Source organism: Aquarana catesbeiana, linkage group LG13, assembly GCF_042186555.1.
Source record: "Aquarana catesbeiana isolate 2022-GZ linkage group LG13, ASM4218655v1, whole genome shotgun sequence".
Lineage (NCBI taxonomy): Eukaryota > Metazoa > Chordata > Amphibia > Anura > Ranidae > Aquarana > Aquarana catesbeiana.
Window position 1 is genome coordinate 186549070 of NC_133336.1, and position 27599 is coordinate 186576668.

Here is a 27599-nt window from a genome sequence, read left to right on the forward strand (position 1 = left end):
TTTTTGGATGCATAGAATGCACTTTTTGGTTAAGTTCTATTGGCAGATAGCATGTCTAATTTTGTTTTCTTTTTTTAATGCACAATAAAAAAAATTGTGGAGAATAATACTTGGCTATGTGTTTTACTTCAAATGGCACCAACATAGTTGTATCTTTGAACTTAAAAACTACAGGATAATGGTGTTGTGGTAACTTGCCCAAAAAAAAACAAAAAAACATAATAATATTATTCTTGATATCACTAGAAAAAAAAGCCTTTGCAAATTTGTTTGCAATAACTCCATCAGTATCACCAGCAAAGCAGCTTCATTATTATCCCATTAAAGAAGAAGAGAATTGTGCGCTGCATTTCGAGATTTCATAATTTGCCACATCAGGAATGTTAATTCTCCATTACAAACGCTAGTTTACAAGACCGACCTCTTCTGGCTCGTCCTTGCTTCCGAGCAGTGTTTGTACTTTGAACTTTTGTCCGACAGACTTGTGCACACACGCTCGAAAAATCCGACAACAGACATTTGTCCACGGAAAATTTATAAACCTGCCATCCAACATTTGTCCACGGAAAATCCGACAATTGTCTGATGGAGCGTACACACGGTTGGGTTTTCCGCCAACAGCCTGTCATCACACAATTCCTGCCAGAAAATCCGATTGTGTGTACGAGGCTTTAGGTTGGAATTCTACTTAAGTTTCTAGATTGGGTGAAGAAAACTTCATAAACAGAACATATCCCTCCATGCTGATCCATACTGATATACTGATATTGATATGAAAACTTCATAAACAGAACATATCCCTCCATGCTGATCCATACTGATATACTGATACTGATATGAGTCTTTGAATGAAACTGGAATACGGAGCATACAAGTTCAAAAGAGTGCCAACAATTTAGTTTGCACGATACCCTGCAACGCCAAGGGATGGCTGCACCTTTCACACATTTGCAACCTATCCTATCTCGCAATGCAAAAACAGGTTGTTTTGAAGCTGCAAGAAAAAATATATTGGTTACACCATTTGTTATTGTTATCTGTAGCCTTGTTGCCTAAAAAATACCTCCTCTGACCAGAAGCATCATAAAGCTGTAAATTTCCCTCCCATAAAAGACATTGATTAATTAGTGCCGGTCCACACTGGGGCGGCTTCAAAGTCGTCCGACTGAAGCCAGGCATACAGCGCGACCTCAGCGCGGCTTGCAAACGACTTCTTTAATAGAAGTCAATGCAAGCCGCTCCGAAGGTTCCATTGCACTGCATGGAGTGTGACTTGTCAGGTGGTTAAGTCGCCTGAAAGGTCACCCCAGTGTGAACCACCACTTACTGGTCTCTAAGGGGTCACAAAAAGCTACAATAACTTAGCCATGTCTGCTAATTTGCTGCTGTCCTGATACTCTGTAAAGGTAATCTATGGATGTTAGTGATCCATAACATGCCAGGATCAAGCTACAAACCCAGAAAAAAAACAAAGATATTTCAGGCTATATAGCAAAGGTCTTAAGTACATATTTATATTTCATCTTACCAATTCTTAAATATGGTGGCTGCAGTAGTTTTCTTTTTTTTTTGCCTTCTTTTCTTTATTTTTACCTGGTGATCCTACAAATAACACACTTCTTTCTGTTCCAGGGTGTCTATGCTCACTTACTCCACTGTATCTAAATGGAGGGAGCTACAGTTGTCACTCACACTGTTCTCCTGACCTGGTTTACAAACACGTCTTCCTCTATTCATCTACATTACATGAGGGAAGGGTGCAAAGGAAATTTGTGGTTTACCTAAGAGGGCTGAAAAGGAAAATGAGATTGTTTGCGTTTTCAGTTCAGCTCACAGGAAGAGACCAGGATACAGCCTTTCTGATTGAACGAACAGGTCTTGGCCTGAAAAAAATAAATAAGAATGCAGCCACTATATAGAACAGTGGTCTCCAAAATGTGGCCCAGGGGTCGGATACTTGCTTTTATCCAGTCCTTTGGGCATTACCCCCCCCCCCCCACTGTCAGCAACAGGGGGGCATAGTTCCTGTAACTGACACTGGAGCACTATTCCTCCCAGTGACACCTATGATGGGACACTATTTCTCCCCCTAATACCAATGATGGGGCACTATTCCCCCCACTGACACCGATGGGGCACTATTCCCCCCCACTGACACCAATGATGGGGCACTATTCCCCCCACTGACACCAATGATGGGGCACTATTCCCCCCCACTGACACCAATGATGGGGCACTATTCCCCCCACTGACACCAATGATGGGGCACTATTCCCCCCCACTGACACCAATGATGGGGCACTATTCCCCCCACTGACACCAATGATGTGGCACTATTCCTCCCACTGATACCAATGATGGGGCGCTATTTCACTGATATCAATAGTGGGACACTATTCCTTCCACTAACACTAATGATGTGGCACTATTCCTCCCACTGACACCTATAATGGGACACTATTCCTTCCACTGACACCAACAATGTTGGGGCACTATTCCTCCCACTGATACCAATGATGTGGCACGATTCCTCCCACTGACACCAATTTTGGGGCACTATTCCTCTCACTGACATCTATTATGGGACACTATTCCTCCCCCTAATACCAATGATGTAGCACTATTCCTCCCACTGATACCAATGATGTGGCCAAGGGTGGGGCACGATTCCTTCCCCTAATAGCAAAGGGGGGACACCTTTTACTTCCATTGACACCAGGACATTTTCTACTCCTGCTGGGCCCCCCCTAAAGTTTGAAGAACAGCAATCTGGCCCTTTGTTTAGAAAGTCTGGAGACCCCTGATATAGAAGAAATGTATTATATTTTTGGGTTTAGATGCACTTTAAGCTACCTATAGATCAATGGTAGCCTGTACCATCAGTAGAAGTGGTTAGCCTACCATGTGAGCCCCATCAGTTGGTTGTTGGGCTTTCTTATCTTGGTTTGGTGTAGAAATTCTTTAATACATAGGAACAGCTTCTGGGAGAGCAGATGGCAGATGAGTGATCCTATTGCTAGCGAAAATGCAGGAATACTAATGCCACGTACACACAAGCGGACTTTCCGGCGGACTAGGTCTGACGGGATTAGTCCGGCGGACAATCCGATAGTGTGTGGGCTAGTCCGATAGCTTTTCGGTATAAAAATCCGACTGAACTAGAAATAGAACATGTTTCAAATCTGTCCGACGGACTCAAGGTCAGACGGACTAAAATTGTGAAAACTGTTCGTCTGTGTGCTGGTCCGACGGACCAAATACGACGCAAGGGAAGCTATTGGCTACTGGCTATTGAACTTCCTTTTTTAGTCCCGTTTACGTCATCACGTTCAAACTGAACGGACTTATGAAAGGACTTAGTCCTATCGTGTGTGGCCAAGTCCGTTGGTTTGGAAAGACCATTGGACCTAGTCCGCCGGAAAGTCCGCTCGTGTGTACGCGGCATAAGAGACTACTTACCCTTTTCCTATGGAGTTGCTCTCTTGCAAACCAGCTATTGCTAGGTCACTGCTCTCTTGCTAGCAAAAAATACCTTACTGTGGCCATGCCAGCGAGGGAGAGACACATATTAGGGAAAGTGGTTGGCTCCCCACTGTGACAACTGCCCTCTAAGTACATATTATGGAGCGAGGTTGCCACCTTTCCACTGTTTGTTGGTGATTCACTGGAATACTCCAGCAGATAATACATGTGTTCTCCATTCTGGTCATTTTTGATACAACCTTCATCTGCAAATGCTAGTTGCCTGGCCACCTGTGGCTTTAGTAGTTTCTGAGTGACTAACCTAAACATACAGATCAAAGTATACCCATTCCAAGTCCAATTCTTAAGACACTGGATCACGCTATAGGAAAGAGATTTGAAAGGAAAGCTTTGGAACCTCATGATTACCCTAATCTTTATCTGAACGATTAAATTTGCCTGTGTCACTTCTCAGATCTCAATCTTAGATTTTCACTTGGTCATGGCAGACAGAAATAATCAATATACATTATATTACCAAAAGTATTGGGACACCTGCCTTTACACGCACATGAACTTTAATGGCATACCAGTCTTAGTCCATAGGGTTCAGTATTGAGTTGGCCCACCCTTGGCAGCTATAACAGCTTCAACTCTTCTGGGAAGGCTGTCCACAAGGTTTAGGCGCGTGTCTTCGGGAATGTTTGGCCATTCTTCCAGAAGCGCATTTGTGAGGTCAGGCACTCATGTTGGATAAGAGGGCCTGGCTCGCAGTCTCCGCTCTAAGTCATCCCAAAGGTGTTCTATCGGGTTGAGGTCAGGAATCTGTGCAGGCCAGTCAAGTGCCTCCACCCCAAACTTGCTCATCCATGTCTTTATGGACCTTGCTTTGTGCACTGGTCCAAATCATTCGGTGGAGGGGGGATTATGGTGTGGGGTTGTTTTTCAGGGGTTGGGCTTGGCCCCTTAGTTCCAGTGAAGGGAACTCTTAAGGCGACGGCATACCAAGACATTTTGGACATTTTTCATGCTCCCAACTTTTTGGGAACAGTTTGGGGACGGCCCCTTCCTGTTCCAACATGACTGCGCACCAGTGCACAAAGCAAAGTCCATAAAGACAAGAATGAGTGAGTTTGGGGTGGAGGAACTTGACTAGAATGCACAGAGCCCTGACCTCAACCTGATAGAACATCTTTGGGATAAAATAGAGCGGAGACTGCGAGCCAGTTATATTATTTATTTATTTTTTTCCCACGAAAGTGGAATTACCCTTTAGATAATCAAGTCTACAATTGTGTTTAAAAACAAAATGCCTCACCACTGGGGATCTGAAATGATGCTGATGTTATAAACATGATCATATAGTTGCCACCAGAGACCTATAATTAACACGTTTATGTAAACTAGGAAAGAAGTGAGTTTTTGAGTCCTGGCGGGCATGTATATATTTACTGTGAGCCTGGTGTTCGATTTTCAGCAGATCGGTATATCACAGGTGTGCTTTTAACCACTGCAATACCGGACACTTTCATCCACTTTCTGCCCAGTCCAAATTTTCAGCTTTTAGCGCTGTCACACTTTGAATGAGTCATGCAACACTGTACCCATATGACATTTTCTATTACCAAATAGAGCTTACTTTTTGTGCTATTTAATAACCATTGGTTTTTTTTTTTAATTTTTTGCTAAATATTCCCAAAATGACACCTTTTTTTTTTTTTGAGAAAATATTTTTTTCACATTTTTTTCTCACAGTCACCAGTGCAGTAAAGCATTATCATACAACTGGTGTATGTGATCAGGGACACTGACTGGTGACAGTATGTAAAAAAAAAAAAAAAAAATTTCTTTGCATTTATTTTTTTAGTTATTTTTGAACACACTGTGACCAGATCAATGCAGTGTTACCATAGTTGTTTTTACATATTATGATTGATTATACCAGTGAATTTCATTGGTCTAAGCAAACATTTTTACTGAATGAAACCAATCACAGCTAGCAACACAATTGCACACAATGGATGGCATGAAAGGAAGCCATCCATTGTTTACAATTGTCATGTGATTTGCTGTGATTGGTTACAGCGATCACATGGTACCGGCAGCGAGCCGGTACACTGATCAGTCATTGGCTGTGTCCAGTGGACACAGCCGGTGACAGATCGTGCTGCCCAGAACAATAAATAGCCCGCCTAGCTGTCAATTGACAATAGGCTGGGTGGGAAGTGGTTAATGTATCGTGGTAATTGAGTTTAAGTTTTTCATTAATAAACAGGTCTTACAAAGCCTTGGTTCACACCTATGCATGCGCAGGAGTCGTGTGTGTGTGTGTGGCAGCCCCCTTTTATTACAATGGACTGTGCTACCTGTGAGAAACACAGGGAATGAAGTCCCCTAACCATTTTATAAAATGATGCTGCACCATGCGGTTTGGTCTCAGAAAATAATGGCACCTTGCACGTCTGCTAAAGAGCAGCACATTTCTGTGCATGTTGGGAAGCACGTGATTATGCAAGCGTTCCCGACACAGATGTGAACAAAAGAGAAAAGCTCCAGGTGGTCCATATTTGTGGTTATGTATTTTGATGGTTATTTGTGGGTAAGAGAATTTTTCAGTCCATGGCAGTCCATAAAAAAAAATAAATAAATAAAAATGGAAGCCTTAATGCTTCTCAGCACAAGTTTTCTTGCCTAACATTGGCAAAACTGTCGCTACTGAGAACTCATCATCAGTAGGATGGCTTTGAAGGACACAGCACGGAGTGAAAACACTCACCTGATAGCATGTCACTCTCTCTCTCTGGCTTGTGGAGTGAGGTATTGCTCTCTCATCGGTGGACTCAGGTTTTTCAGCTTTTTTTTTTTTTTGGCAAAGGAGCAGCTCCTCATTGCCAAGGGAGCAACACATACAAAGCAGGTAAATCTCCTCCCTGTAGTTTGTAATAATCCTGTCGCTGGCAAATTCTCACTGGAGACAGCATTGGTAGTGTGACATGGGACATAAAGCCAACTGCTTCTCAACTTGACTGAACAGTATTCTAAGTGGTATAATTGCTGAGGCTCTTATAAAGTGCTACTAACAAGTACACCTGTACTTCTTCCTTATCAATAAAGCAGAACTCCAGGCATGATCTTTATTGCATACTTACATTGGTCCAGCTTGGACCAAAGTAGCTATCCATATCTCATACCTGGGAGGTCACTGAGGAAGCTTAGTGTAGCAGTCAGCACTGTGAAAGCCACGGTCCTCCAGGCACTGCCACCATTCACAGAGTGCCTTGTATTTATTTTTAATGAACACAAGGTATTCTCTGAATGGTGAAGTTCTGTCAACAGCTTGGACCAATGTAAGAATGTATACAGTGGGGACGGAAAGTATTCAGACCCCCTTAAATTTTTCACTCTGTTATATTCCAGCCATTTGCTAAAATCATTTAAGTTCATTTTTTTTCCTCATTAATGTACACACAGCACACCATATTGACAGAAAAACTGAGAATTGACATTTTTGGAGATTTATTAAAAAAGAAAAACTGAAATATCACATGGTCCTAAGTATTCAGACCCTTTGCTGTGACACTCATATATATAACTCAGGTGCTGTCCATTTCTTCTGATCATCCTTGAGATGGTTCTACACCTTCATTTGAGTCCAGCTGTGTTTGATTATACTGATTGGACTTGATTAGGAAAGCCACACATCTGTCTATATAAGACCTTACAGCTCACAGTGCATGTCAGAGCAAATGAGAATCATGAGGTCAAAGGAACTGCCTGAAGAGCTCAGAGAGAATTGTGGCAAGGCAAAGATCTGGCCAAGGTTACAAAAAAATTTCTGCTGCACTTAAGGTTCCTAAGAGCACAGTGACCAGAACCCTTCCTAGAGCTGGCGGTCAGGCCAAACTGAGCTATCGGGGGAGAAGAGCCTTGGTGAGAGAGGTAAAGAAGAACCCAAAGATCACTGTGGCTGAGCTCCAGAGATGGGAGAAAGTTGTAGAAAGTCAACCATCACTGCAGCCCTCCACCAGTCGGGGCTTTATGGCAGAGTGGCCTGATGGAAGCCTCTCCTCAGTGCAAGACACATGAAAGCCCGCATGGAGTTTGCTACAAAAAACACCTGAAGGACTCCAAGATGGTGAGAAAAAAGATAGAACTTTTTGGCCTTAATTCTAAGCGGTATGTGTGAAGAAAACCAGGCACTGCTCATCACCTGTCCAATACAGTCCCAACAGTGAAGCATGGTGGTGGCAGCATCATGCTGTGGGGGTGTTTTTCAGCTGCAGGGACAGGACGACTGGTTGCAATCGAGGGAAAGATGAATGCGGCCAAATAGAGGGATATCCTGGACGAAAACCTTCTCCAGAGTGCTCAGGACCTCAGACTGGGCCGAAGGTTTACCTTCCAACAAGACAATGACCCTAAGCACACAGCTAAAATAATGAAGGAGTGGCTTCATAACAACTCCGTGACTGTTCTTGAATGGCCCAGCCAGAGCCCTGACTTAAACCCAATTGAGCATCTCTGGAGAGACCTAAAAATGGCTGTCCACCAACGTTTACCATCCAACCTGACAGAACTGGAGAGGATCTGCACGGAGGAATGGCAGAGTATCCCCAAATCCAGGTGTGAAAAACTTGTTGCATCTTTCCCAAAAAGACTCATGGCTGTATTAGATCAAAAGGGTGCTTCTACTAAATACTGAGCAAAGGGTCTGAATACTTAGGACCATGTGATATTTCAGTTTTTCTTTTTTAATAAATCTGCAAAAATGTCAACAATTCTGTGTTTTTCTGTCAATATGGGGTGCTGTGTGTACATTAATGAGGAAAAAAAATTAACTCAAATGATTTTAGCAAATGGCTGCAATATAACAAAGAGTCAAAAATTTAAGGGGGTCTGAATACTTTCTGTTCCCACTGTATCTCTAACAAGCTGACAAATCACTGTAGTAGTTGGCATTACTATATAAATGGCTACTATCTCCTGGGTCATGACCACACCTGTAAGGAAACTAATACAGCTAAAGCTCATTCTAGAGCAGCTAATGCTAGTGCACATGCCAGCATACAGACAAGCTCAGGCCAGTAACTAACATGCATTGGCACACATCGGTGCGCACAGCCACTCCACAGAATGGTGCCAAGCTGTCTATTTAAAGGAGACCCTCATGTGCGCTAATCTCTGGATGTTCTTCAGCTTCCCCGTGACCTTTGTTCCTGTGCTCCTGCACTTGCTGACTGATCTCCCATTACTGACCTTGCTCTGTGGATTCTAGATGCCAACATCGGCTTGCCTCTGACTACGCTCTGCTTGCTTCTCTGGTACTGACCTCTGCTTGCTACACAACTACGATTCCTTCTGTCTTACCATGACTAGGTCTCTGTCCCTAGCAGTCACCTGATACGAAGTTATCGGCACCCGTGCTTCTTTCAGTCTTGTACTTCTGTCACCACATTCAGGGTTGCTCAGACCAGCAGGGAAGCCCTCTCCTCAGCTCGGTCTCTAACCAAGGTACGCGACACCACCACTCCTTCTCTTCACCTTGTCAAATCTGAGAACGCCTCCTTGTGTTCTTTGAAAAAAGTTCTGTGAATGGCGGCAGTGCAGAGCAAGAGACATCCTGTGGTCAATGTACAGTGGAGAATCTGCTTGGCAGAGGACCTGAAGATCTTGGCTATCACTGTGGTAGTGCTGACTACTATAGTGGTTGTCAGCTTCCTCAGTGCCCGCCCTCCAGGTATGAGATATGGATACTTACATTGGTCCAAGCTGGACTAATGTAAGCATGCAATAAAAATCTACCTTGAGTTCAGCTTTAAAGACATATAGAGAAGATACTCAGGAAACGGGGCTATAGGCCATGCATGGCACCAGGTCTGTTGCTTAACACCAGAAGCAAGTAATGTGGCCCCAGGAAAAAAGTGGAAGCTGCTAGCAGGTTTAGAGTACACATATCTACAGTAGCTTTTATCACCTCCTCCACAAATGAATGCCAAGAAATGTTAAACAGGCAAAAATCTGACGCGTCCTATAGCGACAGACCTTGCCCTAAAACTCAGACCCTTCCAGTATTGATGGACATTACCCATCCCTACGCACACATTTATTGGCCAGTGAGGGAGCCCATCATAGGGATAGGCCAAAGGGGATGTGTTAAAGGCAAGCTCTAGGAACTTTGACAACCTTGAGCTTTGCCCATTCATAACATCCCTGTATTCAGCTTTCCTGGCGCCAACATGGTGGAATAAATGTGGTAGTATCCCAGCCTACTTCCACAGGCAAGCTGTCATGGTTTGGCACCAGGAAATAGAAATTACAGTAAATATTTGATACAATTTTCTCTATTCCTGGTAGCAACATGGCAAAATACATGGTAAATTTGGTCGGGATACTACTCCATGTATGCTGCCATGGATTAGCATCAGGAAAGGAAAATAACGGTAAGTATTTGATACAGGTTTCTGTTTTCCTGGTGCCAACTAGGGATCGACCGATATCGTTTTTTCGGTGCTGATACAATACCGATATTTCGTCCACCTCTCAGGCCGATTATTATGTGCCAATAATCTGTAAATTTTTTTTTTTTTTTTTAAATGTACACTGTCCTTTTACTTTGTTTTCTTCTTTATCACTGCCATCCCCAAAGCAACAAGCTCCAAGGCTGTTGTGACAGTAATGGCCTCCAGCAGTGGTACCCCATTCCTGATGCCATCCCCAAAGCAACAAGCACCAAGCATGTTGTGACAGTAATGTCCTCCAGAAGTGGTGCCCCATTCCTGATGCCACTCATAAGTTTCAAATCAATGAGAACGAGAATCAAGTATGATGTAACACAGTGATGTCCTCCAGCAGCAGTGCCCCATTCTTTATGCCATCCTCAAGTCAATGAGCACCAAGCATGATGTAACACAGTAGTCTTGCTAATTAGTCTTGCATGTACTCAAGTGTCTTGTGAAAGAGATTTTTAAAGTTGAAACTTGTAATAAACAGATTAAGGTCTTTGATTAGTCAGAATACTCCGGAATCCCTTATTTTACTGAACACGGAGAGGGATGTCAGCAGAAGTTCAGCTTATAAAAGACATCCTTGATAAATGTACTCATTCTTCTTTAGTTCTCAAAAAATTATTTTAAACATGTTCAATTTTACTTGCAAATTTTATATATATATATAATTGTTTTTGACTTTCAATAGCTATTGCTGTCACAAGGAATGTAAACATCCCAATTGACAGTAATAGGCAGTGACAGGTACTCTTTATGAAGGGATCGTGGATCTACAAGACCCCAAACCCCTCCTCTGTACTTGAAAGTATTCAAAACTTCAAGATCGGAGTTTTTGAATACTTTCTATTTTTTAAAACTGGCGCCTTTAAGCTGCCAGTAATCCGGGAAGTGAGGTCATGACATCGCTTCCGGGTTATTAGATCCGAGACCCGAACAAAGCTTTGGCTTTGTTCGGGTCTTCGACCAGCCGGCGGACATGCCGGCTGGTTGCCCAGGCCTCCCTGTGGGACGGGAGATCCCGGGAAAGCGGCGGAAGATGGCGGGAGAGGGTGGACGTAAATCAGGTGCAAATAGCTTGTGTGTGTTATACGCCGATACTTCAATTTTAGCTGCCTCGGAGGGGGCGGGGGGCAGGACGAGCGCCGTCAGATTACATACAGTGAGAATCTCCTGTTTACTTGGCGGCCTCTGTAATAGGAAGCCCCGTCTCCTGAGCCATCATTGGACCACTGTTCTGTCTATCATAGGAGATTCTCACTGTATGTAATCTGTCGGCGCTCATCCCGCTCCCCTCTAGGCTGCAGATGGGCAATGGTGAGGCTGCTGCATTGATGGCAATGGTGAAGCTGCTGCATTGATGTGGACTGATGAGACTGCATTGATGGCACTTGTGAGGCTGCAGTTGGGCACTGACCCTTATTTTGCTTCAAAGTTTCTTATTTAAAATTTATGTTTTTTCCCTGAAACTTCCCTCTTAAAATGAATCTGCGTGTTATATGCCTGTGCGTGTTATACGCCGATAAATATGGTATTTGACACAATATTCCGTTACCAGTGCCATCATTTTATACTTGCAAAGAATCAATGCAATGCAAAAGAAAAAAACAACAAACTTTCATTAAACAAGTAAAAATTCTCATAAAATTATATTATTTTATATAGTATACACATAAAACACTTTACACAAAAGGAAAGTTTCAAAGAAACCAAAGAGCACAAAGGAAAGCCGAGAATAAATGCATTTGTCCTGCTTAAAAGTGTGTAACGTAATACAAGATGGATAATCCGTGTCTATCTTGTCTACATCAAACAGGATACATGTCACAGATAATAAAAAGTGAAGCTGACTCCGGTCAGGGGCTATAGGTCTCCCTGATGACGGTAAGTGACATTCGGCTGTGGGCCTGTGAAGAGATCTGATAGAAAGCAAGTCTATCATTTGAATTATCAATGCAACAACACAGCTGTCCTAGTGTGACAACTACGCCTGGATTCCCTTCACATAACTGTCTATGGTTTTTCCTATTTTCCAACAAGAGTTTAACCTCAGCTTGTGGGTGCATCCAAGTAAAAAAAAAAAAAATATGCTACACAAGTTCTGTCCATTTCATAGAACCCTTACTGATCTAACACTGTGGAGAGGTGACAGATTCTGAGAAGTGCTTAAGAGGGATGGAAGTTTGAATGTGTCTATAATACAAAGGCGGCCAATCCTAAAGCCCAGCTGAATTCACAAAAATAGATATGCAGTCACACACACACACAATTTGTACTAACAACCACACCTTTCACGTTACAGAAGTTGTGCAGGAAGTCTAAGGGCCGCATAAAATGCAGCGTTTGCTTTTTTTTTTTTTTTTTTTATGGATCTGAACGCAGGCGTATGGTCTGCTATGGCCCCATGCACACAACTGCGTAAAGATTGGTAACCCTGCACGGTGTTCGTAAAACCAAAAGTTAAGGTTGCACCAATACAGTTTTTTTTTTTAAATCGGCGAGAACGTGTACCGATTCTTTCGGTACCAGTACTTTGAAATGTGATTTCCGTCAAGACAATACAAATTGTCGCAAATTGCACTGCATGTGACTTGAACAGGAATGTGGTGCGATTTCCCCCACTGCTCCTGTGTGTGTGTATAGAAAGGGAAAAGCTTCATCTAGACCAGTGGTTCTCAACCCTGTTCTCAAGTATCCCCCAACAGCCCATGTTTTGGGAATTTCTCTTTGATAAAATAGCTGTCCAAAATACCAAGCCATTGACTAGGATTTAAAGCACCTGTGCAAGATAAAGGAAAACCTGCAAACATGGCCTGTTGGGGGTACTTAAGGACAGGGTTGAGAACCACTGATATAGTGGGCAGCTTAGTAAAATGTTAGAACTCACAGTACATATCTGGCCAAATGCTAAATCTTCCTAGGTGTCCTGGTCCCGCCTATGATAGAAAATCACGGCTGCTGGAGGTGCTCACAGGGCTGGAGGAGAAGTTCCGGGACTCCATGAGTATAGAGCGGAAGTGATGTCAGCATGGGGGCGGACCACCTCTACATCTTCCCCAGCCCTGTGAGCACCTCCAGCAGCCGTGATTTGCTATCATCAGCGGGACCGGGACACCTATAAAGATTTTGCATTTGGCCAGATATATACTGTGAGGTCTAACATTTTAATAAGCTTTCCACTAGATGGAGCTTTCCCTTTCTATACACACACACGAGGGAAATAGCATGTGATTCAGACAGGAATTACACCGCATTCCTGTTCAAATCCCATGCGATTCTTTAAAGTAGGATTTGCGTCCATTCATTTTGTATTGCCACAAATCCAAAGTATTGGTTTTGGTATCTGGAGCATTTGTGCGAGTACCAATACTCATGCAAATGCTTGGTATTGGCACCGATACTGATATCAGTGCTGCACTATTAAAATTAAAACATCTGCATCCACAGTCCTGCATACAGATTTTATTTTATGCACTGAACATTTGTGCTAAGGTTTACATACATAGAGCGCAAATATACTCTACTAGGGTACAAGAGCCACCCACATCCTAGCAATGGATGCTAAGCAGCAAGTGCCGCCTGCGTCCTAGCAACAAAAGACGGTAGGCAGCAAAAGCTACCTGCGTCCTAGCAACGAAAGACGATAGGCAGCAAGTGCCGCCTGCGTCCTAGCAACGAAAGACGGTAAGCAGTAAGTGCCGCCTGCATCCTAACAACGAAAGATGGTAGGCAGCAATAGCTACCTGCATCCTAGCAATGAAGGGCGCTAGGTGGCAATGACCGCTTATGTACTAGCAACCAACAGGCTGTATTAACGCTGTAGGGTGCATTTAAACCCGTGTTGCTCTACAAGGAGTGATCCGCAGTGCACCGTTTTTCACAGAGCGGTGCAGGCGCAGCTGACAGCCATTCAGGAGGTGATGTAGCTGAATGGGCTTTCTAACTGGGAATACTGTGGCTCAACCATAAGCCTAGCATTTGCAGTGCAGACCCATTCACTTAAATATGTGGCATTTGGCAGCAGTACTGCTCGCCGAACATGGAGGGGGTCATTTTTGCCACACCACAAAGCAAAGCATTGCCTCATTTGTACACCCTGAGCACCTGACTTTGCAGCATAAGAAATAGGCGGTAATAAAAGGGCCCAACTGCCTATTTTTCATCCCACCCAACCGCAAGTGTACTTTACATGCATACAATATTCGGACAACTAAAATAAAGGATCTTGCTGCAAAAACTCGGTATGCCCATGATCACTTACCCTAAATACGCTTTTGCATCCTATTAGTCACCTGAGTTAGACCCACTGTAATGTAAAATATCTGGTCAAACGCCCCCTCCCTCTCTCTCTGTGTGAGGACATTTGTGCTTTACATCTCAAAATACATTCTGCTACCCTTCCCGAGTATGGGGATACCACATGCGTAAGACTTTTTCACAGCCTAGCCACATATGTAAGCAGGTGCAGTTAGCTAGCCTGTCACCAGGTGGCTCTGTCCCAAAGTAGTGCGATAATAGGGAATATTGTAATCAGGTGTTACGTCCCCTTTTAGACAAAGGGGTGTGGCTGTTACTCAGCCATTCCAGCACAGAACACTGCAGTGTCAGGGTTGAAAAAAACCCATACTTTTCACAAAGAAAAGGGTTTTTGAGGCATTTTCTAGTAAACATCCAAAGTCACAATTTATAACAATGCATTGGTTCAGGATTAAAAATAGATAAAATGTGTGACACTTCAACTGGGCTTTAAAGTTTCTAAAAACAGACTGGCAAAGTTCAGTTAGTGTGTCATGACGGTGGCTTGCAAATTCAGAAGAGATTTTGAAGTAGTAACTTAAAACATCACAGCGACCCATTTTGGGGTATTTCTATAAAATAAAGTGAAATAAGATGTTTTAACCTGCATCTTCATCAGGATTTTTGGCATCTTTCTACAGGCCCAGGAAATGTTAAGAGTCAGTTTTTTTCCAGACCTTTTTGCTTCTAGCTGAGGTGCAAAACAACGATAAATCCACTTGTAAGCCAAAGCGTTAAATTAATAAGCTAATAAGCAGAATATGGTGGACATTTAATGTCTCACCTGCATATAGTCATTTTAGCCCACCGCGGGTAGAGAGAATGCCTCAGGTAGTAGTAAAGATATTATAGATGTTTTCTCTAGCGAACAATAGTTTCCTGTCCTGACATTTTTTTTTAAAAGGCACCTACTACAATTGTGATTATCCTATGCAAATTGTATCCCTGATTGAGCCTAAAAACAACAGATTTTAGGGTCTTATTAGAAAAATGAAATGTGTTCTGGCTGACAAGTATTGAGGCGTTCCTGGGAGGAAGAAGGTTTAGTAGAACATAAATTTGGTGGCACGACACGTGAGAATTAAAGCTGGTGAGGGCTGGAGAGCTTCATGTTGACATCTCCTGAGGTTCACAAGGAAGGCAGTTTTGTGATGTCTTGTGCGTCTTCCACCCAAGCTCTGGATCTGAGGTCCTTCTCGTTTTTTCCACTCTTCTTACCACAAATGGTGCGGTCACAGTTCCTTTACTCCAAGTCAAGGTTGAGAATCGAGTGGACTTCATGAAAGAGAGGAGGAAGCTCAGTTTACAGGCATCTGGGTTTCATTTCGTGTGCTAGAAACACCAATTTTCTACTCCGCAAAAGACTGGAACATGTTGAGCTCTGAAAACTCTTCGCTGTTGTAGCTTGAGGTCTGGTCTCCCAGTATGGACAGCATGTCCTAGGCACAAAAAAATTCCCAACATTGTAAAAAAAAATAGACAAGACTTCCTCTAGAGAAGGGGTATTCAAACTTTCTAAACAAAGGGCCAGTTTACTCTTAGAGGGGGTGGACTGTGACCAGTGGGCATAAACGGTGTCCCACCATTGGTGTCAGTGGGAGGAATAGTGCCCCATCATTGGGGCCAGTGGGAGGAATAGTACCCCATCATTGGTATCAGTGGGAGGAATAGCCCCATCATTGATGTCAGTGGGAGGAATAGTGCCCTATCATTGGTTTTACTGGGAGGAATAGTGCCCCATCCTTGGTGTCAGTGGAAGGAATAGTGCCCCATTGCCCCATCATTGGTATCAGTGGGAGGAATAGTGCCCCATCATTGATGTCAGTGGGAGGAATAGTGCCCCATCATTGGTTTTACTGGGAGGAATAGTGCCCCATCCTTGATGTCAGTTGGAGGAATAGTGCCCCATCCTTGGTGTCAGTGGGAGGAATAGTGCCCCATCCTTGGTGTCAGTGGGCGGAAGCATGCCCCATCCTTGGTGTCAGTGGGAGGAAGCGTGCCCCATCCTTGGTGTCAGTGGGAGGAAGCGTGCCCCATCCTTGGTGTCAGTGGGAGGAAGCGTGCCCCATCCTTGGTGTCAGTGGGAGGAATCGTGCCCCCTCTTTGGTGTCAGTGGGAGGAACAGTGCCCCATCTTTGGTGTCAGTAGGAGGACTCGTGCCCCATCTTTGGTGTCAGTAGGAGGAATAGTGTCCCATCCTTTGGTGTCAGTGGGCGGAATGTTGCCATGTTGTTGGTAGCAGGAACTATGCCCCACGGTTGCTGACAGTGGAGGGAATAATGCCCCAAGGCTAGCTAAAAGCAAGCAAAGGGCCGCAGTTTGGGGACCACTGCTCTAGGATACCTGGAAATCACTTATTAAGGAAAGTGAATAAGGTAGAACTTACAGGGAAAACTTCTGACTGGCTGGCTTGCGGCTGTACATGTGTGTCTGCGGTGTTCGGCCCATGGTGCTGATTCTGCCACTGTGGCCAAACTCCTACTGCATCGGCTGCCCGCGTCTGGAATGGCACCCGCGGCTGTCCCACCTCTGTAGCTGCAAAAACAAGGTTGGTTAAACCCCTGAAACATTTAAGCTGAGATGTGCAGAGATGAACTTAAAGCTTCAGCTGCCACCTTGGTAGGACAGCCCCCCCAATGGTGTGACAGCCCACTTATAAGGTAGCAGAAAGAGTCTTGTGCATAACCCATAGCACCTAATCAGATGCAATTTCTGTTAAAGGGTCTGTCCAACCAACACTGGCTTGCTACTTATGTCTCCTGAAACAGTCCAACCAGAACTAACTTGCTACTTATAGGTCTAGGGGAGACCAGCAGTGAGGTTTCCTTGACCATCTTGGAGGCGTGACCATCCCTACCTTGCCAATTCTGTGGCATTTTCTATTATATAAAAGAAACTAAAAATCCAAAATTGTTTTATCAAACAGGTAGACCTGATAAACCAAGAGAAATACAACACCACTGGAGTTTTTGAGGGATACAGGAAAGTCTAAAGGTGGTTTACCTTACCAGCAGCTGTTGGGAACTAAATGGAAAATGAATCTCACCGGGTGGAGTTCAACGCTTAGTTTAAGCAAATCATATAGGCGTACCAATAACAATAAGCTGTGCGTGTCAAAGCAAGCCAGATCACCAGAATAGATCCCTAGTGGCATACAATTTCTCTGCACATGCCCCAGGAGCCCCCCAAAATTCTTAAGTTAAAGAGTACCTCTACCACTTTATAATACTACACAGGTGCCTCTTATTAGTCTCCAAAAACATGGAATGCCCCAAGCGTGCCTAAGAGCTACATTCTAAAAGGTGGGAAATGCACTTTGATTTAGAGAGTCCGCCGGGTGCGGTGCAGAGGATATTTAAGCTGCTAGCTGTATGCGAGATTGCCTAGTAAAACCTACCTTTATACACAGCTTAATTGTATTCATCTTCTATATGATAGATTAACTTTAAGTAATTGATACCAAATGGTCTTACATTAGCCAAACCCCCAGTGCAGTGGTAGACACACAATGGTCTGTACAAGACATAAATACAGCTTTGTTGAAGGAGGCAGGTCATGTCTCCCCAAAATTAAATCAGAGATGCACCTACTCTTTTGAAAGTCAAAAGTCTCTGGATGGGATTGTATTGTTATACACCTAGAATGATGCAAGATCAACTATTATGCCACAATCTCTCCTTAGCGTAGACCATCTTTGGAGAGTACAGCACTAGCACATAGAAGAAAACTGCAGTCATATATGGGATGCATAGAATGGCCCATCAGAAGCCTGGGCTTACCAAAGCTGTTGGCCCTACTGGCCAGGTTAGGATAGGCAGATCCAGCTGGAGAGGATGTGGAACTCTGGGAGGACAATGGACTGAAGTTGGCTGTTGTTGCCTGGAAGTTACCCATACCAAATGGAGGAGACTGTGTCTTTGTCTGTAGAGAGGAGAACACAAGGATATCTCAATAGTCTGTCTGCAATCATTTCAGGTAAATACCAACTGGGCCAGACAGAAAATGATAACATGATTCTGCTGAAAGTCGTTAAATAATCTAAATTGATTGTCCTATTCATAAAAAGGACGTGCACAATCTTTGTCAGCTCCATCTGTAAATTAAAATTGAACCCATGTAGATAAATAGGATTCATTTAAATTAGACTACCAAGTCTGACTACTCATGTAGTAAAACTACAAACAGTTTGCAACCTGATGGAGTAAAGCCAGAACAGGCATGTGTTTAAAGTGAAACTGACACTTTGTGTGGCTCAGCACAATTCTGAGTAGCAGTCATGGGCCCCCGTTCTCATAACCTCAGTTTTGCTAAATGCCTATTTAATTTACATGGGGAGTACCAATAGCATGGGGGCACAAAATCTATCGTTTGAAGGACTCACACATCACATACCATTCATTGATCCAATGTGGGAACCTCTCTATAAGTCATTGCTCCTGCATGGGGTCACTAGAAGTCTGAATCCAAGGATTCCAGGCACTCTGCGGTGCTAACTTTATAATTCTGGTTTAGTGGGGTTACATAAACTAATTTTAGTTGAATATGTTTTACTATAGTTGGACCTGCTGAAAACATTCACTTTAGCGTGTTGTGTCAAGGGAAAAGTGCTGGGAAAATGTTTTCACAATGAAAAGAAAGACAATCGCTAAAAGTTAGCAGGATGGAGGCAGGTTGCTGACCAAGCTAGAATACTTGACTGCAGCATAGAAAAGTGAGGTTTCCAAACAAGAACATCTGGATCAGAAGAATGAACAGACCTTCATGTCTAGAGAGCAATACCTAATACATTTGAGAGCAGTAACGGCTTTTCATACCTGTGCTGTGAAGGATGGCCTTGCGGCGGAGCTCCAGTTGGTCCCGGTGACTTGTGTTGGGCTTGTGTGCCGAGATATCTGAGCCAGGATCTGGCCAGCAGATACAGGCTGCTGGATTATGTTGGCTGGTGGCACCATTGAACTATTCCTACAATGACAAGGGACATAATAAACATCTATTACACACCCCCCTGTACACTGCAGCATAAGCAACACCCAGACTACTTAAACCTAGGATGTATGTGTCATTTCTAAACATGGTTTATAATTACATTTTGTTAAAAGTAAAGTATGGGTTTTTTTTTTGTTTTTTTTTTAAGATTCATACTTACCTAAGTGGATGCAGCATCTGTTCCCCGGTGCCTCTAACAATGGGAACCGAGCATTCCAACACCACGGATCGCTCAGTTCTCACAGTTCTCCGAGCAGAGAGCTGGTGACCGTCAGTCACAGTTCTCTGCTCTACCCCCTCCTCGCTCACTGGAGTGCTGGGCTGTTTGGGGGGATGGGAGTGGCTGGCTTTGGCTGAGCCGGGTGTCGGTCCAGGGATCTGGGCAGATCCCAACTCCATGGTGGTGATGATGTCGAGCCTGGACCGACTCGGACGTCAGCAGAGAGCAGACTTCAGCCCGCTCTCTGCTGAAAACGGGTCACAGGAGTGCAGAACAAACTAGGGTGGGGGCTGTGGTCACATGATCGGAAGCCAGTCTGTTAGTGGGGACCATGACCGGTCTTTGACAGCTCGGTCTTTGTGCTGGGCGCACTCTCAGCAGAAACATTGGCTGCCCAGTGATGCATGTGTGTGGCGTGTGGGCGTCAAAGCCTACTCTTATCATTGCACTTCTGTATTACGTGGGCAACAACTGATTGGGTAAAGCTACTCTTTAACAATTAATGGGTACAATTCATGCCAGTAACAAATAAGGCAAACCTGTCATATGCCAATGCAGGGAAAAGCACAGGTTTGATTTAAAGCCCAACTCTAGGAATTAAAAAAAAAAACACTACTCATGCAGAGGTCCCTGCACTGTAAGGGTGGCTAAATACCCAGGATGAAGAATAATGTGTAATACCTTTACTCATCGCTCCGGTGTTCTTCTCCACACAGACTTAAGAGAAATTCCTCGCCCTCTTTACATGCAGGACTGTTGGCCCTGCATGTAAAGACACCCTCCCAGAACTGGACGACCGCGCTGTAGCCGTCTTTCAGCTACAGTGCGGTCGGCAAGTGATTAAGAATGGGACAAAAACTGAAATTTGTAACACCCTCATATAGATTTCTATTTCATTCCATAAAAGTACTGTAATGATGAATACCTTCTCAACATGTACTGCTGTGATGCTATGATGTGTATTCACTATAATGCTTATTTATTTAGGTCATAACATACATTGGATCCTGGGCATCATACCTGAAGTTATCCACGGGACGAGGGGCTGGGGTGAAAGTGCTGGCTTGTGGGAAGAGCTGCTGGTTGACAGGGACTCCACTGGGGTTGAGTGCTTTGTTCTGGTCTGTTATGGGAAAGATAACATGTCTTAAAACTTAGACTAATAAAACCAAGCATTTCAGTTCTGCATGAAAAACTTTTTATGGGCTCAATCACTCACTGAACTCTTAGGCTTCATTCACATATATGCCAATTGGATGCGTTTTGAAACTGCATCTGATTCGCTTGACGTGAAATGGCAGCCTTTTCTATGGAGCTGGTTCACATATATGCGGTGCAGTGGAAGTGCAAATTCAATAGGAGTCCTGTGTGTTTTCTGAGCACCAGATTCATAACAGGCCCCACGCCATAATGTGAAAAAAAAATAAAAGAAAAATGGAGTCGCCCCCCCCATCCCCCCCCCCAATCTATACCGGACCTTTATCCGAGCATGCAGCCTGGCAGGCCAGGAAAGGAGGGGGGGGGGAGCGAGAACCCCCCCTCCTCCTGAACCATACCAGGTCACATGTCCTCAACATGTGGGGAGGGGGGGTGCTTTGGGCCCCCCTACCCCAAAGCAGGGGCCCTCCCCATATGAATGAGTATGGGGTACATTATACCCCGACTCAGTCATCAAAAAAAAGTGTCAAAAAGAAATAAACACAGACCGTTTTTGACAATTCCTTTATTAAACAAAAACAATGTCCCCCAGTGTAGATCCATTGTCAATCACGACGCCTGCCACACCACTGACCCAGAAAAAAAGAAAGCTCTGCCTGCACCGAAGGCTTCTGTCATCTGCCTGCTCCGCCGCCTGACAGTTCTTAAAAAGCTAAGAGGCTGGGCCACCTGGTGGCACCGCCCTCTTGTGATGTCCCCAACCCAGCATGCACTAGTCGATGACTTAAGCACTTCAGCCCCAGAAGATTTGGCTGCTCAATGGACCATGCCATTTTTTTTGCGATATGGCACTGCGCTGTTTTAACTGACAAGTGCACGGTTGTACGACGTTGTACCCAAACAAAATTGACGTCCTTTTTTTCCCACAAATAGAGCTTTCTTTTGGTGGTATTTGATCATCTCTGCGGTTTTTATTTTTAGCGCTATAAACAAAAAAAGAGCAACAATTTTGAAAAAAAAAAAAAAAAAAAACACAATATTTTGTACTTTTTGCTATAATAAATATCCCCGATTTTTTTTTAAAAAAAGCAAATTTTTTCCTCAGTTTAGGCCAATATGTATTCTTCTACATATTTTTGGTAATAAAAATCGCAATAAGCGTATATTGATTGGTTTGCGCAAAAGTTATAGGGTCTACAAAATAGGGGATAGTTTTATGGAATTTTTATTTTATTTTTTTCTTTACTAGTAATGGCGGCGATCTGCGATTTTTATTGGGACTGCGACATTATGGCGGACAGATCAGACACTTTTGACACATTTTTGGGACCATTGGCATTTATACAGCGATCAGTGCTATAAAAATGCACTGATTTACTGTGTAAATGTCACTGGCAGGGAAGGAGTTAACCACCAGGGGGCGATGAAGGGGTTAACTGTGTTCCCTAGGGAGTGATTCTAACTGTGGGGGGGAGGGGACTGACTGGGTGAGGAGAGTGATCGTTGTTCATACTTAGTATGAACAACAGATCGCTCTCCTCACCCCTGACAGCACGGAGATCTGTCTGTTTACATTGACAGATCTCTGTTCTGGGTGGAGCGACCGCAGGTGCCCGGCGGCACGCGCATCGGCTCCAGCGGCGCGCGCCCCCCTAGTGGTCAAGAGGTGAACCACCGTATAGTTACGTTGATTCGCCCAGGGGAGCCAACCTGCCGCAGTTCAAATGCAGTGGTTAATCGGGAAGGAGTTAAGCTACTGACGGCTGAATAACAGCAGATAGGCTAGATAGTTAAACTCCGCCTTTGCATGCAGCAACACTCCAATTGGGCAGTTTATATGCGCCCATAGCACACAATACCATTATACCACTTTAGAAGTTATAGGGTTGCAATGGCCCACGCCTCAGTTTTTGTGTGAAGATCCACTATAGGTTGTAACCAAGATACCTGGAAAAGCATTTTGTACCAAGAATGTCTGCCTTTAACTGGTTTAATTTTTATAGATTTATTACTAGGGATGATGGTAAATTGAGCATATACATGAAGTGTACGTACGGTAATATTGTTTTAAAAAGTAATAATAAAGAACATATACTGCTCTGTGACCCACCTGTGTTGATGCCACCATAGATTTCAGCAAACCTGGGATCTCTCTCCTGGCCATAGAGGGAATCTGATTTTTCCAGGGCTTTGCTGTGGTCAGAAACTGCTGACCCCACTGGCTGAACTGGAACCTGTTTGCAAAAAAGAAGAGAGATGGAATGAAAGTCACAAACATAAATTACATACCACCTTTACCTGTGGTGGAAGTATTAACTACATACCGTTCGGTTACAGTAGATTTACCGTGACTTTGCCTGCTTGCTACTGGGTTTGGGGTGCCCCCTGCTGACCCACGCTGTGGTTGGACACAGCAAGATTTTGTCAGCAGGTGTCAGACAATGATTTATGGCTGAGACCTGCTGATCGGCTGTGTCCAATCACAGCACAGAGTCCTGTGTGTACAAACACACAGGACTCTGTACACAGAGCAGCGATCTGGCCGTTTCTTTGCAGGGAGAAAAAACAGTCAGATCTCTAAGTAAAAGCAGCACACATTACACTTCTTAGGTACACAGTTAGCCCCTTGATTGTCCCTAGATGTTAACCCCTTCTCAGTCAGTGTCATCAGTACAGTGACAGTGTACAGTATTATCACTGCAAAAGTGTCACTACTGATGTCAGTGTACCTCCAAGCGAGGGTCTGTTAGTGCGAGATTGCCCGCCACGCGATCACAGTCTCACTATACATCGCTGATCACCGCCATTACCAGTATAGCATCATACCTGTGTAAATTCCAGTATTCAGTATATATATATATATATATATATATATATATATATATATATATATATATATATATATATATATATATATATAATGTGTACTGCTTTTACTAACAGATCTGTCTGTTCAGATCGCTATCTGTGCACAGAGTTCTGTGCGTTTGTCAATGCAGAACTCTGTGGTGTGATTGGCCACAGTCAATTAGCAGGTTTCAGGCAAAATCATTGGCTGAAATTTGCTTACAAACTCGTTCTGTGTCCAATCACAGCACGGGTCAGCAGGGGGTGTGCGCATGTGCACTGCCAAACCGTGACATATGGGTACGTCGCAGTGCCTGGCAGTGCTCCCGCTTGCAGTATATTTACTGTGAGTGGGAAAGCAGGGGGTAAATGTTTAAACAACAAAACCTGTTGTCTATTACATATACAGGCTCTACTTTCTGCTTTGTAGTACTACTTACATATTACCTAGGTTTGGCATCACATGTGGGTATTACCTAGGGAGGCTCGGCATCACACTAGTAAACTCGGCGTCACATGTGGGTATTACCTAGGGAGGCTCGGCATCACATGTGGGCATTACCTAGGGAAGCTCAGCGTCACATGTGGGTATTACCTAGGGAGGCTCAGCATCACACGTGAGTATTACCTAGTGAGCTCGGCGTCACATGTGGGTATTACCTAGGGAAGCTCGGCGTCACATGTGGGTATTACCTAGGGAAGCTCGGCGTCACATGTGGGTATTACCTAGGGAGGCACAGCATCACACATGAGTATTACCTAGTGAGCTCGGCGTCACATGTGGGTATTACCTAGGGAAGCTCGGCGTCACATGTGGGTATTACCTAGGGAAGCTCGGCATCACATGTGGGTATTACCTAGGGAAGCTCGGCGTCACATGTGGGTATTACCTAGGGAAGCTCGGCGTCACATGTGGGTATTACCTAGGGAGGCTCGGCGTCACATGTGGGTATTACCTAGGGAAGCTCGGCGTCACATGTGGGTATTACCTAGGGAAGCTCGGCGTCACATGTGGGTATTACCTAGGGAAGCTCGGCGTCACATGTGGGTATTACCTAGGGAAGCTCGGCGTCACATGTGGGTATTACCTAGGGAAGCTCGGCGTCACATGTGGGTATTACCTAGGGAGGCTCGGCATCACATGTGGGTATTACCTAGGGAGGCTCGGCATCACATGTGGGTATTACCTAGGGAAGCTCGGCATCACATGTGGGTATTACCTAGGGAGGCTCGGCATCACATGTGGGTATTACCTAGGGAAGCTTGGCGTCACATGTGGGTATTACCTAGGGAAGCTCGGCATCACATGTGGGTATTACCTAGCGAAGCTCGGCATCACATGTGGGTATTACCTAAAAAGGCTCGGCATCACATTTGGGTATTACTTAGGGAGGTGTGCATGCAAATACAGCCTGCCTAGGAACACCCACTCCTCCAGCCTAGCATCCACCCATCAAGGCATTTTAATATTTACATAACTCCTCCCAGGAGCCAACCCACTGTGTGTATCAGGGCTGAGGACTCTGAAGAGAAGTACTGAGGCAGGGCTGCTGTGATGTTTTCAGGAAGCTATGTACTACCAGACCCTCCCAACAACCATGATCTGCCTTAACTGCATAGAGAAGCACTGAGACTTAGTGTTTCCTGCTAGCCTCTAAATCACAACAAAAAGTCACATGAGAAATTACTTAAAAATAAACGCTGCAGCGATTGCTCCCACACATACACACATTGCCTTTAAAGCAATCATTCTGAAGTCTCAGACACTTGCTGTGTTGGCAGTTAATGCACTGATTTTAATTTTTCCTGGAGCTCCTTTTTAAAGGTATTTATTATTTCCTGTCTGACGGTAAAGATGAAATCACATCAATGTAAACATAATAAAATATATATATCATATCTTAACAAACCAGCAACACTAGACATTGCAATTAGGCTGTCAGTAGGATTGATGATATGAAGAATGGCTCACCTGTGTATGGTTGTACGTGCCCAGATTATCCCTGCTGCTTACAACATCCATGTCTGCTTGGGGCGGAGGCTGTTGTCTGTGCAAAGAACAAATTATTACATAATAAATCTTCAGATATTTACATAGTGTGTAACCCCTGTCTGAAGCTCATACAACGTGAATAACATTGAATAACATTAAATGACATTAAAATGTCATGTGCACCATTCCAATAAGAAGGGCCCAATTGAAAAGCTCTATAATTTTATAACATTGGTCAATGATGGAAGATCCACAATGAAAAGAAAACTAGTATAAGTTTGTTTTCCTGTTTAAATGACAGGCTTTGTAAAATGTGGAGAACGAATGAAATGCACAGGATGAAACCAAAGAAAAGACAAAAATGGGGGATAAAGCCGGGTACACACGGGCCATATGTCTGGAGACATTTGCCGGTTAAAAAAAAAAAAAAAAAAACGACCAGAATTCGCCCCGTGTATGTCGGATGAGCATGCTGGAAAACGAGCGGCCGACCGACTTCCAATCAGTGCTCTCAGCCAATGGTGGAAGGCGCTGATTGGAGTATTCTGGCGAGGGGGCCATTCCCCTGTGAGAACACAACAGCACAGTGGGGAGATCGCTGTACTAAACGTCGGGTGGTTAGTACAGCGGCTCTGACCGGAGCGGTCAGCCCTGTTTTTTTTTTTGTTTTTTGCACAACCTACCAGGCTTAAGTGTGGGCAGGAGTGTGAAAGAATACAATTGGTGGAATTCAATATAGCACCACCTTCACTTTTCTGGCGCTTTAACCCTTTAAAAAGGCCTGCGGTACAGGTACAGAAACCCTACTGCCCATTTTAGTAACTTTTCCCAACATGTGCGGTAGATTCAGGTAGTTTTTAATAAGCTCTCTTTTACAAAGTGGCACTATTAATGCACCAGATTCAAAAATAATTATCTCCAGTTTGTTGAACAGTCTGGGTCCCCCACCAGTGCCACCATCTTTTTCCTGGGTGCTGGGCTTTGGGTATCACCATTGGCCAAATCGGGATGACGTAGCACCTGCGTACGAGCAGGAGTCAGTCATCCCTGCACATGGGGATCGCTGCTGGTGCTGTGAGCTGAGCTGCGCATATGCAGTTCAGTTTACATGTCGTAGAAATGTAAGCAGGCAGGTAGGTGTTTTTTTTTTTTAATCACCAATGTCTCTTCTGTGATAATAGTCTGCCTGCTCTCAGTTAGAGCTACACGATTAATCGTCAAGAATCGTTATTGCGATTTTTTCCCCGTTGCGATCTTGACAAAAGTGTCACGATTCTTTCTACGCAAGGAATTCTTTCTGCTCTTCTGAAGCCACAGCCCTAAAAAAAAAAAAAAAAAAAAAAAAGGGGGGCAGTCTGCCAAGAATCACAACATTCTTTAGCAGTGGAACTTCAGTATAAACATTGTAATGCACCGTACACACGGTCGGATTTTCATACGGAAAATGTGCGACGGGAGCTTGTTGTCGGAAGCTCTGACTGTGTGTAGGCTCCATCGGAATTACCGTCACACAAAATTTGAGATGTGGATCTCAAATTTTCCGATGACAAAATCTGTTGTCGTAAATTCCGATCGTGTGTACACAATTCCGACGCACAAAGTTCCACGCATGTTCGGAATCAAGCAGAAGAGCCGCACTGGCTATTGAACTTAATTTTTCTCGGCTCGTCGTACGTGTTGTACGTCACCGCGTTCTTGACGTTCGGAATTTCCGACAAGATTTGTGTGACCGTGTGTATGCAAGACAAGTTTGAGCCAACACCTGTCGGAAAAAATCCGATGGATTTTGTTGTCAGAATGTCCGATCGTCTGTACGGGGCATTACAATTTGTCAAAGGAATAGACTTTGTGTGTAAATGAGGAAAGTTTACCACTTAAACACTAAACTTTTTTCTGACATTTGTTGGTTTTTAAGTTAAATAATTTTTTTTGCTAGAAAATTACTTAGAACCCCCAAACATTATATATATATTTTTTTAGTAGAGACCCTAGAGAATAAAATGGTGGTTGTTGCAATAATTTATGTCACACTGTATTTGCGCAGCGGTCTTTCAAATGCATTTTTTGGAAAAAATTACTTTAATGAATTAAAAAAATAAATTAAAAAAATAAATAAATAACCAATAAAGTTAGC

The 27599-nt window shown here is 43.9% G+C and overlaps 1 protein-coding gene across 2 annotated transcripts in view; it reads right to left on the reverse strand.

Moving 5' to 3' along the window:
* Window positions 1–13104: 13104 nt before the first annotated feature.
* ARNT (aryl hydrocarbon receptor nuclear translocator) overlaps window positions 13105–27599 on the reverse strand; it is a 114381-nt gene continuing 99886 nt past the window's right edge. For both annotated transcript variants that reach the window (XM_073609339.1, XM_073609342.1), the window contains 7 exons: window positions 25445–25520; window positions 22736–22859; window positions 20488–20590; window positions 19076–19223; window positions 18041–18182; window positions 16648–16796; window positions 13105–15700 (listed from right to left, as the gene is read on the reverse strand). In XM_073609339.1, coding sequence (XP_073465440.1) covers window positions 15611–15700; window positions 16648–16796; window positions 18041–18182; window positions 19076–19223; window positions 20488–20590; window positions 22736–22859; window positions 25445–25520 — 832 coding nt within the window. In that variant the 3' untranslated portion in view covers window positions 13105–15610. The remainder of the gene's footprint in view (window positions 15701–16647; window positions 16797–18040; window positions 18183–19075; window positions 19224–20487; window positions 20591–22735; window positions 22860–25444; window positions 25521–27599) is intronic.